The 13,091-nt window shown below is 47.1% G+C and overlaps 1 protein-coding gene and 1 long non-coding RNA gene across 2 annotated transcripts in view; one reads left to right on the top strand and one right to left on the bottom strand.

Moving 5' to 3' along the window:
• parp4 (poly (ADP-ribose) polymerase family, member 4) overlaps positions 1-13,091 on the bottom strand; it is a 24,852-nt gene extending 11,761 nt beyond the window's left edge. The window contains exons 1-19 of the mRNA XM_064311731.1: positions 12,957-13,091; positions 12,170-12,297; positions 11,441-11,660; positions 10,562-10,715; positions 10,171-10,225; positions 9,722-9,829; positions 8,791-8,949; positions 7,670-7,807; positions 6,989-7,156; positions 6,339-6,490; positions 5,429-5,560; positions 5,182-5,280; positions 4,364-4,547; positions 3,929-4,076; positions 3,548-3,690; positions 2,307-2,438; positions 1,598-1,684; positions 809-973; positions 168-211 (exon numbers count right to left, since the gene is read on the bottom strand). Of these exons, the coding sequence (XP_064167801.1) occupies positions 168-211; positions 809-973; positions 1,598-1,684; positions 2,307-2,438; positions 3,548-3,690; positions 3,929-4,076; positions 4,364-4,547; positions 5,182-5,280; positions 5,429-5,560; positions 6,339-6,490; positions 6,989-7,156; positions 7,670-7,807; positions 8,791-8,949; positions 9,722-9,829; positions 10,171-10,225; positions 10,562-10,715; positions 11,441-11,660; positions 12,170-12,295 (2,414 nt within the window). The 5' untranslated portion in view covers positions 12,296-12,297; positions 12,957-13,091. The remainder of the gene's footprint in view (positions 1-167; positions 212-808; positions 974-1,597; positions 1,685-2,306; positions 2,439-3,547; positions 3,691-3,928; positions 4,077-4,363; positions 4,548-5,181; positions 5,281-5,428; positions 5,561-6,338; positions 6,491-6,988; positions 7,157-7,669; positions 7,808-8,790; positions 8,950-9,721; positions 9,830-10,170; positions 10,226-10,561; positions 10,716-11,440; positions 11,661-12,169; positions 12,298-12,956) is intronic.
• LOC135241398 (uncharacterized) overlaps positions 12,600-13,091 on the top strand; it is a 29,576-nt gene continuing 29,084 nt past the window's right edge. The window contains exon 1 of the long non-coding RNA XR_010325989.1: positions 12,600-12,662. This is a non-coding gene — a long non-coding RNA (uncharacterized LOC135241398). The remainder of the gene's footprint in view (positions 12,663-13,091) is intronic.

Here is a 13,091-nt window from a genome sequence, read left to right as displayed (position 1 = left end):
TCTAGACTTTAGGTCTCATGACTCCCCATAGTAAATGACTTTTTTATGTCTACATTGTTTAGCCCAAAATACCTTATCTGGGGGTGCCCCGAAAAGAATCACCTGTATCATTTCTGTATATATCCTGAGAAGATCTACAAGAATCCAGCCATAAATGAAACACTCACCCGTCTCCCTTTAGCTCATTCACACACACCTTCTCCACTGATACCTGTCACACAGAAAACACCAATAACTTCCTCATTACGCAAGTCCAAATTAATCACAATTTAAATGAAATAATTCTGCTTCCCTCATTTGTAATAACATATTTTTTAACACATAGCATATATCACAAACAAAATCCATCCACCCATAATTTACGCCTGTTTATTCCTGGTTAGGGTCACAGGGTTTGCTGGAGCCTATCCCACCATGCACTGGGCGAGAGGCAGGAATACACCCTGGTCGGGTCGCTAATTCGTCGCAGTGCACACACACACACCATTCACTCACACACTCATACCTGTGGACAATTTAGAGTCAGTGTTAGGGCTGTGGGAGGAAACCAGAGTACCCGGAAGAAACTCACGCATGCACAGGGAGAACGTGCAAACTCCACGCAGACAATAATCAATTCAAACAATTATACACACAAATATATTTATAATTAAAACAAACTTGCAAGTGAAATACTAACTCACTGCAATTTACATGAAACAGACCCAGGACCTGCAGAGTAAGAGGATTTCACAGTTAAAGATTCACCGGTAGCACCAGGCTCATCGAGTTTAGTGGACAAAGCATCAGAATAAAAGGCCTGTCTTACCTGAGTCCTCTGGTTGAGGGCTTTGCTCTGTTGCCATGGCGCCACGCTACCAGGCAGGGAGAACAGCAGTGACCCCTCCCTGACGACCAGCTCTGTGATGTAGGTGACTTTGATGAGAACCGTGGCCCCGGGCGGCAGGTTTCCGACGCTGATGGTGAACACGTCCTGCGCGAAGGAGAGAGCAGGCGGCTGAGAACACAGGCGAGCGCTCAGGTGAGCGCGCAGACATTCCCTTCCCTTCTTTTCCCTTCCGCAGCGCCGCACGCCATCGCTTTCAGAAACCCAGAGAAGGCTTTCTGTTGGAAACGGGCTGAGGATGCATGGGCTGCTACAGTGCGCAAGCACATCCTCAGCCCTGAACACGGGGTCCCAACCAATAATGTGCGCCATTATTTTCTGTTCACGCATGACTTCATTTGGGTATTTCATCTCTCTTTATTTTTTTACCAGTTTGACTGAATTGTACTATAAAAATGATCCTGCCAGTTTTTAATACCCAGTACCATTGTCTCAGCATTTCCCACGAACTACGGTACCGGCAGACAAATTTCCCTGTGCAAATGACAAATGGCATCACTAATCGCACGTTAATGTCGAAATGTACTACAGCAATTCCATAATACGTTTAGACTCAACTTGTCAACTGACATTAATACGTTTGTATTCGAGAACATTGTAATCGATTATGTCGTCTCACGAAAGATGCAATAAAGGGACTGATATATAAAGACACAGGAAGGTGTACAGGAAGTGGCAGCGAATGAGACGCGCAGAGGGAAGAGGACTTACGGGGGCGTCCTGGTCCATCAGGTACGCGCCGTGGCCCTGCTGAACGGCCCGCCTGTACTCGCGCCTGGCCTGCTCCTTCTCCTTCACCTGTGAGCGGGAGAACGGACACAACCCACAGGCGCTGAGACCCAGAGCCCCGATCCGGGCCCGCCCTCCGAGCGCTCGCAGGGACTGAGGCCGCCTTCACACACCGACTGGGACTCGTTCGGCGAACAGCCCGGCCGAACTGGAATCCCACCACGCACACCCGGGAACGGCTGACCGAATCACGCCACACGCGCCCAAAACCCACTGAGACTCACGCCACACACCCCCACACTGGCTGAGGCCCGAACCAGACTCACACCGCACCTCACTGCACACGCGTACAGAGTTCACTGTGCACTCTCAACAAAGATGTGTTAATGCCCAACCGCCACTTTGTGTGTTGCTACTTTTGTGTTGCTTTCAACACATTTGGTGTCAAAGTTACTACTTTTGTGTTACAAATATACAACTTATGTGTGTTACAACGGAAGACATTTTGACTTTGTTGAAAGTAACACAAAATGTGTGTCCTTCACTACACATGGAGGTGTGTTAAACAGGTGTGTTTTCATGTCCAAGTAAATTCTGGCCTAATCTCCATTAAAGCCTGTCAGTCACCAAAAAGTTGAAACTCTGTCCTCTCTCCTGCCCCCTCCCCCCGCAGTGACTCGGGGTGGACTACCTGTCCCACTACGTGCTTCCCATTGATGAAGGCCTCGAACCCGCACACCGCTGCAGACTCGTCCAGGGGGAAGACGTACTTGGCCTCGATAGGAACCTCGCTCAGGTTGGTGTAAGACTGAAAAATAACGACCTGAGGAGACGGAAGATGAATGAATTCACTGGTGGTGTTAGTCAACCCTGTCTGTGACATACTGCCTGTGTTTTTCCAGTTCCATACAGCTTCTCACACAGAACATATACTACTGTGCTCCCATGTTTCTATAGTCCTTTAATAGTTATGCACATTTTGAGCAAATCGAAAAAATGAAAATGAACACACTTCCTGAAATGCTACAGGCATATTTTAAGGGACAATTCACTTGATTTAGTGCTATAAAATATTATTTTAATGTTTTTTTTTCAACTGGCCCAGACAGTTTTTGTGTGGGATGAAGGATGTTTTAGATTCCTACGGACATTTCAGAAGACATGCCAGTTTCAAAATGGCTGGTCATCAGAAACTTGTGTAAATATTGAAAATATCCTTCATCCAACACAAAGACTGTCTGCAGGTTTCACGCCCAACCGGGCTACCCTGAAGAAGCAGTGGGTTAGCCAGCTTTTGGAAATGCACTTCCGGCACGTTCCAACACGGTCTATGGCGGCAGGGATGCCTCCCAGGTCGCCAGTTTCATCCAGGGGCTTGTCTCTGACCTTTGTGGGCAGATTTTGAGAGACCATTGGGCTGGAAATATTTTTATGACCTGGCAACACTACATGGAACGAAATGGGTGGAGGATGGCACCACAAATACTGCATGGTGAGGTAATGGTAGTACTTCATGCAGACAGTCCTGAGTGACCCGTGGGTTAAAGTACTATCACAGGCAGTACAGTACCTGTTTGACCAGGTGAGGTTAATGGTAGCTAGTTACAGGCAGTACAGTACCTGAGTGACCAGGCGAGGTTAATGGTAGCCAGTTACAGGCAGTACAGTACCTGAGTGACCAGGCGAGGTTAATGGTAGCCAGTTACAGGCAGTACAGTACCTGTTTGACCAGGTGAGGTTAATGGTAGCTAGTTACAGGCAGTACAGTACCTGTGTCACCAGGTGAAGTTAATGGTAGCTAGTTACTGGCAGTACAGTACGTTGACCAGTGAGGTTAAGTATTACGGCGTGCCGTGCACCAGAAGTGCAGTGGTTTTGGAGTATCGCGGACAGTGAGTAATGCAGCTAGTTTGGTTGTTGGCAGTAGCGTACCTGTGTCAGCAGATCCATCAGCTTACACTTCACATGTACAGCCTTTAAGGGCAGCGGCTGGCCGGTGTTGTCCAGCAGCCCGGCGGTAACTTCCTCCAGGCGGTTTTTGTATCTCCCGATACTGTCCTCCTCGCCTTCTGCCACTGGGGACGGGACAAACACGTCAGCACTCAGCTGCCAAAACCAACCCCCCCAAAATCACAGGCTAGCCGAAACGCTCATTCTGTTTACTTCAATGACCAAAGAGCAAACGCGATCGGAAAAAGAAACTCTAGTTTTCTTGGTTTTTAAACATTTTTTAGTGATGCGATGCAGGGGTTGTGTGCATTCCACGCGGGTGTTGTGTGGAGTAGCGACCCTTCGTTCAGGCGCGAGACTCACAGAGGTCAGAGGCGGAAGCTTCCCGAGCCACATCAGACGAAAGGTCAACGGTCGGCTGGAATGTCTTCACCGGTTCGTCGTTCAAAGTGAACTGCACCACGTACTCCATCTGAACCTGGTCTGTCTGGTATACCACGTACTCGTGGTCCTGGTGAACACACCCACCAAACCAAAAAGTGGTTATGTCAGGACTACCAACACTTTAATATTATTTATTATGTTTATATCCACCCTTTGAAGAGTATGTTTATTGGAATGTTTTTTTGAGTTGCATCCGTGTAACAGTGCAAGATTTAAGTAAAAACCTACATTTTCAAAAATTTCTACCTGACCCAGGCAATGGACAGGTGAAACACAGTTACGCATCACGGCAGTGCAGTGTAAGAAACACATACGGGGGAAAGGTCATTTTTATGATCCCTCTCTCGCACGCACCTCAAAGTCAGAGACGACGGTGGGAGTGCAGCGGACGCCGTGCACGCTGTTGTAGCCCTCTGGGGCCGAGCTCAGGCTCGGGTCCTTCATACAGAGGTCCTTACACTGCCCCAGGGCCACGCGGCACACCAGCAGCAGGCGCGAGCCGTCCGTGGCGCCGGGCTTGGAGTACTTCAGGCTGGTGCTGTCGGCGCGGAGTTGTGATGCGTCAGTAAAGGAACCGGGCGTGTGGCCAGGCTGCGGCGCTCTGTTCGGACCTAGACGTGCCCTCGGGCACGGTGTTTAACAAGAACCGCTCCGGGAAAATATCCAGCTACGTAAATAAGGCCTCTAAGTTTCCACTCTTTTGGAATGACAACGAGAACTGAGGTCTGATCTCTTCACATGCGGCCATGTTCACTTCCGAGCTAACAACACCACTACCATTGCAGGAATCAACAGGAAACTTGGGAATCATAGATAACCTTGGAATAAACTCAGACTACTTGTCCAGGCTCAGATAAAAAGCCTTGACAACCAGCCATCTTAACTTGCATTTTACATCCATTTTATTTGCAGACACTCGGGAAAGCAAACACAAAAACTTCACCTCTTTGCCCCTAAAACTAATTCTTGTTCCTGGTTGTGTGTATACAAACAAATTCATAACAAAAAATATAAAGTCTCTTTTATATTAATTTGCCATAATATTAATTGGTACGTACTTGTGTAAGTCCTAGTTGATTTTTTATTTAAAATTGTATCTGTGTAGTTTTTACATGTATAATTGTGTCCATATATTTGACAGACATGACGGTCTAAACAGCTAACCCACTGACCTCAGGGAATCACTGAAGTAAATTCCGCCACCCAGGTTCCCCAGGTCTGTCCTATCTATCCCATGATGCTCCACTCCAACTCTCGGCAGCAACAGCCCCCTGAGGGAGAAAGGAACATGTCAATCAGAGGGCTCTGTCAGTCACAGGCTCCGTGTCAGTCACAGACATCTCTCAGTCACAGGTCTCATGGCACTTGAATGCGAGAGTGATTGACAGGTATCTCAGAGTCTGAGGAGCTCTGGCTCACCGGGAAAGAATTCCCACAAAGTTGCTGGGAGCAGAGGAGTGTAGGAGGGACTGCACGTTCCCCAGGTCATCCCGAAACGCCTGCAGCTCCAACGTCCTGCCTACGCGGAACACCTGCTGTATCTGCACCGGTCTGCACAGGAAACACGGAGGGTGACCTAACGGTGGCTCTACACCACGCACAGCCAATCAGGACATCCTAACGGTGGCTCTACACCACGCACAGCCAATCAGGACATCCTAACGGTGGCTCTACACCACACACAGCCAATCAGGACATCCTAACGGTGGCTCTACACCACACACAGCCAATCAGGACATCCTAACGGTGGCTCTACACCACACACAGCCAATCAGGACATTCTAACGGTGGCTCTACACCACACACAGCCAATCAGGACATTCTAACTGTGGCTCTACACCACACACAGCCAATCAGGACATTCTAACGGTGCTTACACAACACAGCCAATCAGGAATCTACTGTGGCTCTACACCACACACAGCCAATCAGGACATTCTAACGGTGGCTCTACACCACACACAGCCAATCAGGACATTCTAACGGTGGCTCTACACCACACACAGCCAATCAGGACATCCTAACGGTGGCTCTACACCACACACAGCCAATCAGGACGTCCTAACAGTAGCTCTACACCACACGCAGCCAATCAGGACGTCCTGACGGTGACTCTACACCACACGCAGCCAATCAGGACGTCCTAACGGTGGCTCTACACCACACACAGCCAATCAGGACATTCTAACGGTGGCTCTACACCACACACAGCCAATCAGGACGTCCTAACGGTGGCTCTACACCACACACAGCCAATCAGGACGTCCTAACGGTGGCTCTACACCACATGCACCCACTCAGGACATCCTGGGGTGCTTTAGGTAAGTACCTGTCCCAGAGCAGCTTGCTGACGGACAGGAAGTCCGGGCTCTCCGGGGGAACGGGCTCAATGCTGCATCGCAGTGCGCGGTACTTCCCCAGACAGGAAGCAGTGGGGTTCCACAGCGTGGCCTCGCTCACCTTCAGCATGTCCCTGATTAACTGAACAAGGGCACACCATGTCACTGACGCAAAGCACCATGCTGCCCCCTGGTGGACAATCTTCAGCCTGCTAAATGTGAGTGAGTTAATGAGTGAGGGAGTGTGTGAGCGAGTGAGTGAAAGAGGAAGTGAGGGAGTGTGTGAGTGAGCAGGTGAGTGTGTGAGTGAGTGAGTGTGAAAGTGAATCAGTGTGTGAGAGAGTGTGTGAGTGCACAAAAATATGTGCATAACTGCGTAAAATAAACTTTCAACTCTGAAGCAGCTTATAAACAGCTCAATACACACAGGTGATAAACAGAAGTTTGCTATCCAGAATGTTTTTTAGTATGTGTCATTTGGCTTTGCTTTCATACACAGTCAGAGACCCTGTGCTGCTGCAGGGGTTATTGTGTTGGCTTGGCTTTGCTTTAATACACAGTCAGGAACCCTGTGCGTCCATTGAGTTTATTGTGTTGGTTTGGCAGTGCTTTATCACAGTCTGTGCGTTTATTGCAGTACCTGGCACAGGTCCAGTTTGAGGGAGATCTCACGCATAGTGGGGGCGAATTCTTCCTTGTGGGGCAGGAGAGTGTAGAATTCAGCCATGAGCTCCGGCAGCTGCTTCTGATCGCTCCCCTCCTTCAGGGCCTTGTGTATCTGCAGCAGCAGCCCCTCCGCCCTGCTCACCTGTACAGGTACAGGTAACAAACCAGCACACACATCACATACAGGTAACATACCAGCACACACAGGTCACACACACACATCACATACAGGTAACATACCAGCACACACAGGTCACACACACACATCACATTCAGGTGACATACCAGAACACACCGGTCACTGACAAACACATCATATACAAGTGACATACAAGCACACACGTACACCACACACACCAGTCACACACAGGCCCCTCATGCAGACACACAGGACACACACGCATGATATAGAGATTGCACATACAGGTCCCACAAGAAGACAACAATGTACACACACAAAGTAGGTCCTGAACCTCACAATGAAAATAAAACATATGTCATGCCGCTACACAAGACAAGCAAAGAAAAAAGTTGATTCTTCAGTAAATGCTGTATCCCAGCTGTAAGTGTTAGTTGTGGGGAAAACTTTGGCACGTTGGTTAATACAAACTCACTGGCTTAAATGAACACAAACAGTGAACAAACAAAACCTTACATCATTGAGACTAATGCTGGTTAGGGGGATCTTGAGAATGTTGCCCAGGCAACCAAGGGCTTCTGTCCATAACAGCTCCACAAACACGCCCACTTCCTGCGAGATGGCACCGCTGTTCATTTTCTCCTCCAGGAGCAGCTGTAAATCACACAGAACACAGGCTGCTGTTACTCATAATGAACTGGCCAACTGACACTTAAGCACCAACAGCCCCATCTGTCTCCAGCCCTACCCCTCCCCACCTCTCAGTCTCCGACGGCTTCCTGCGTTAGTCACTGTCAGCTGCTGTAACTCTCCAGGTTGTCATTTTGACAGATGCACACCGGCAACTTCCTCTGCCAGCGTTACAGTCACATTCAGTCCTCTCAGGCAAAACACCCAGGTCATAAACACAAACTAAAACAGCAAGAACTTGTACGTAATTAGGGGTAAGTCACAAATGTTACCCAGATTAATTACGTTGGGGGACATATTATATTGTTACTTTGGATGGTTGAATGTGTTAAGAGCTCCAGCTGATTTCTGTCCCAGCATTCTCGCTGGACACCAGTGTAACATGGGACCATTGTGGCAGACAGACTTTGTGGCATTAGCCTTGGCATTTTATCAGACCGAAAAGGGGCAGCACCACCGTGTGCTATAAGTGACTCTGATGTGTTCAGCTCTGATGTGTTCAGCTCTAATGTGTGTTCAGCTCTAATGCATTCAGCTCTGATGTGTTCAGCTCTGATGTGTTCAGCTCTGATGTGTTCAGCTCTGATATGTTCAGCTCTGATGTGTTCAGCTCTGATGTGTTCAGCTATGATGTGTTCAGCTCTGATGTGTTCAGCTCTGATGTGTTCAGCTCTAATGTGTTAATCTCTGATGTGTTCAGCTCTGATGTGTTCAGCTCTGATATGTTCAGCTATGATGTGTTCAGCTATGATGTGTTCAGCTCTAATGTGTTCAGCTCTAATGTGTTCAGCTCTAATGTGTTCAGCTCTGATATGTTCAGCTCTGATGTGTTCGGCTCTGATGTGTTCAGCTCTGATGTGTTCAGCTCTGATGTGTTCAGCTCTGATGTGTTCAGCTCTAATGTGTTTGGCTCTGATATGTTAGACTCTGACGTGTTCAGCTCTGACCTGATGCAGCTTACTGGAGCCCATGTCCTTAAACTGAGGGGGCAGAGTGGTCTTCCGTTTGAAATCCTGGCAGAGAAGCTCCTTCTCCAACTTGTCGTACATACTGAGGGCCTTCTCGGAGCTGGGGTAGTGGAACAGCGCATCACGAGTCACCATGGCCTACGAGAAGACGTACAGAGCGACATCATCATCACCATCGCCATTACCCTGGGGCATTACCATGGGGCAACATAGCTCAGGAGGTAAGACCGATTGTCTGGCAGTCGGAGGGTTGCCGGTTCAAACCCCACCCTGGGCATGTCGAAGTGTCCTTGAGCAAGACACCTAACCCCTAACTGCTCTGGCGAATGAGAGGCATCAATTGTAAAGCGCTTTGGATAAAAGCGCTATATAAATGCAGTCCATTTACCATTTACCATTTACCCCATTATCGCTGTCATCCCTGCCATCCCCGTGCCATCATAAATACCCTGTTTACCCCTCACAACCTGGTTCCTCTTCCCGATTATCGCTTCCTGTCAGCAGTGGCACCTGCAGGATTCCCTCCCGAGGTACGCAGACAACCACAGAGTACATGAAACCATTTGTAATTGAAGGGTCTGCAATTAAATATAGACCCCTGGGTCATTGTGTTTCAAATTCAGTTCCAGCATTTTTGAGTGTTTCCCAGTCTTATACTTGTATTTGTCATTTCATAAAATTAAAAATTAGAAAATGCGTACTCTGAATACAGGTGCGTACCTGGAGAGAGAATCCTGCAGGTGCCGCTGCCTGGCAACCAGTGCTTTAATCTGACATTGACTGAGTGAAAGTAACGCAGAGGATTGCATTAGCACTTCAGGACAGATGCTAAATAAATAGCTGGTTTGATTTGTTTGACTGTTGATTGGCAGGGTAGAGCACAGGTGCGCAAGAGGGAGTGTAACCTCACCTGTCCGCCTGGTCCCTCGCTCCTGCATCGGACCACACGGTACTGCCGCCCTGTCTCATCACTGGAACTGTGCAGCTCCAGCACTGACCACATCTTGTTTGGGCCAACCTGGATATGCACATTAATCAGCACCATGAATCCAAGTTTAACAAACACAGTCAAATGTGCCAAACAGACCTGTCTCACAAGCAAATGCACATACTGTCACAATCACATCTCATACAGTCATATATAGGTAATCAGAACACTAAGTACAATTTAGTTAGGAAAATGGCGAGCATTGTTGGGCTGAATGGCCTGTTCTCGTCATTATATTATTTATGTTATATATCACACACATGCACACAGAATCTTGCAAACACACAAAATCCCTCACTCTCTCGCATGTGCACATGTATATATATATATATATAAATATTATAATAGTACATATAAAATGGTAGGCTTACTTTCTCCAAAATGGAATATTTGGCCACATCGAAATTAGAGGGATAATTTGGTATTCTACAGAACAAGAAAAACAAGTTAATAACACTGCACAAATTAACACTGCCAGACAATAAGGTCAAGGGATGTACACCGGAACAGTACAGAGATTGTGTCCATGGTGAACACGCCACGCTCACAACTGTCAATATACAACTGAAAATTTGACCGCGTGGTTCAGTTCAGTATCATTTACAGTCCACAGATGGAAAATGGTAAATGCCCTGAAGCACATTTTACAGGTACAGTCAGGCTGCTACCCTTTCAGTCTGACAGGCCTGACAGGACTGGGGACATCGCTCTTTTCTCCCTCCGAGCAGTGATACAGTAACCAACACAGTAATTCCAGCATACCTATGCTTGCCCAGGTATGTTCCACTCTCTGTCTCTTCATCTTCCTTCCTGTCTCTCTCCTCCTCTATCTCCATCTGCTGAGGTGCAGGTGCTTGTGGTTTGGGCTGATCTCTGGACCTCTCTCCCACAGGTGTCTGGCCAGTCACCTTGAACACTTACAACCCACACAATGACACAAAGCCACTATCAGCCACAAGATGGAATGAAATGCATAGAGCAAAAATCCCACCGATGCCTTCTTGTACGGGTGAAACAAATGAAATTACTATCAATAATCTCAAGCCTTCACTTGGATTTAAAATCGGAATAATCTGGGTGTTCCTCACACTGGGAAAACTACATTCTCTTGCAATCCATACAAATGCTTGTCTTTGTGCTACTTAGAATGGTGCTCCCCCCCCCCCCTCCCCCCTATATATATATGACTGGTGTCCCTGAGCACTGTGGTTCTCCAGTTTAGGTACACTCCAACAAGTTTTAAATCCCCCAAATACCATATTACATTGACAGGGAAACTCCCAACAGCTTTAATGTTATGATTCATCAACTGGATTCACTGCAGGCTTTTAAATGCGAGAACATTCTTTCTCTTCTCCTCTGCTGAAACTCTTCATTGTTTCAATACTGATGCAGTTGTTAGAGATACTGGCAGTTAGACCTGTATGTGGGAGGGACCCAGTGCTCATCAGTCAGATATTGAGCAATTGTTTTTACGGTTACTGTGAATCATCTTTTTCCATGTGACTTTTAGCAAAATGTTGCTAGCAGGGATGAAGTCCATACCCATAGGTTGTGGCGTACCTGGATACAAGCCCTGGACTTCACTCCCTCTAAGTAACTCTTTGTGACATCACGTTACATTCTGCCGACTCAGCTCACCCGTAGCTTGCTGGCTGGGAGACGGTGATGCATTCGTTTGGGAGGGGATATTGGTGCTAGGGAAGGGGACTAGGCTGTACTCCTTTACAGAAAGAAGAGCCCCTTTCTCCAGGCAGCGGTGCACATACTCCACCCCCACCACCGGGACCTGGTACTTCTGGATGCTACGCTGGCGGTTGGAGCTCACGTTGGCCAGGTTGTTTGTGATGACGTAAGTGCACTGAGATGCAGGCAGAGAGACAGATCACAGACATGCAAAAAATATAAAACCACACAGCACAGTCCTGGTGGTATCTGATGCAAACATTACATTTATATTAATTTAGCTCGCACTCTTATGTAAGTGAGTAGTGTCAGACCTGGCTAACTACATTCCTAGATGAAACATCATTAAAGCACTAGTGTAAACTAACTATGCTAACCAAGAAACAAATTACAAATCCTACACACAGATTACATCCATAACAAACCCTAGGGAGAGAAACATAACACCATAAAATGTAACCGAAATACCATAAACCTGAACTAGTACAATGGTGGGAGTTCTACCGGAGGGGAACCATGATAAAATCTGAAGAGGTGGGTAATCAGTCTACGTATGAAGATGACCAACAAATTTGCACAGGCTTTGAAGGAAGCCTTGAAGGCTAACTTCAGATTGAGCTTTCCTCTGACTCAGTGCAGTGTTACAGATGGTTTCTTAGATGATGCTAAATTGAGAAGGTATACCTGCTTGTTGACCACGTAGGCAATGCAGCCTCCATTGTCTGTTATTGACAGTTTTAGCCTCTTTTTTTCTTTGAAGGGCAGATCCTTCACTTCCAGAACCACCAAGCAGTTCTCAAATACCTGCATGACTGCAGTTTCACATGCACAAGCCCACGCACACGCACAAGCACGCACACACGCACGCACACACACACACACACACAAACTTCATCAGGCTATATTATTGATCAAAATAGGTCAATTTTCTTACTAACTTTAAACCGTACATATTGCTGGGTTGGTTGTGGTTACTCCATATTAAAAGTGTACTGTAGACTCCGATATTTTCAGCAATGTGTGATTCAGTCACTGAACTGTATTGAATTTACTTCAATAAAAGCGACACTGTAACCTGGAAGCTACCGTGGATCGCTCATCTGAGCCAGTCACGTGGCACTATTTGCACAGTCGGGTGCATCAGGAAGTTTGCTTGAGGAATGGGGAAAATAGAAAGGTAAAAGGCGTACACAATTCTAGTGACAACAATATGTTACCAAGGTTCGTCGCTTCAGCTTTTGCAGTTTGGCAGCAATGGCTGGTGTTAATTGAATGTTTCTTAGTGTAACGTTCGCTAAATGTGTCGCCATCCACCCACGTAAGAAATATATACAGAACTTTACGTGACATTAGCGCACTGTCTGGCCTCCAAAGCGTTTAAGAATTTTTTTATTTATTTCAGTCATAACGACATTACTTAGCTTTTGCATTAGTTAGCAAAACACGTCGTTTGGACAAATAGGTAACTTACCGTAGTGTCGTTACAACCCGGAACTCTGGGCAAATCACCGCAGACTTCACGCAGCACGACTGTAATAAGAGAAATACTCAGGGATCGCTTCCTGTATATTTAGTGCTAAACACGCCTTCTGCCAGTGAAGTACAG

The sequence above is a fragment of the Anguilla rostrata genome, chromosome 15 (assembly GCF_018555375.3).
Source record: "Anguilla rostrata isolate EN2019 chromosome 15, ASM1855537v3, whole genome shotgun sequence".
In the NCBI taxonomy this organism is placed as follows: domain Eukaryota; kingdom Metazoa; phylum Chordata; class Actinopteri; order Anguilliformes; family Anguillidae; genus Anguilla; species Anguilla rostrata.
The sequence above is the reverse complement of the archived record's forward strand: the minus strand, read 5'-3'. Positions and strand labels throughout refer to the sequence as shown.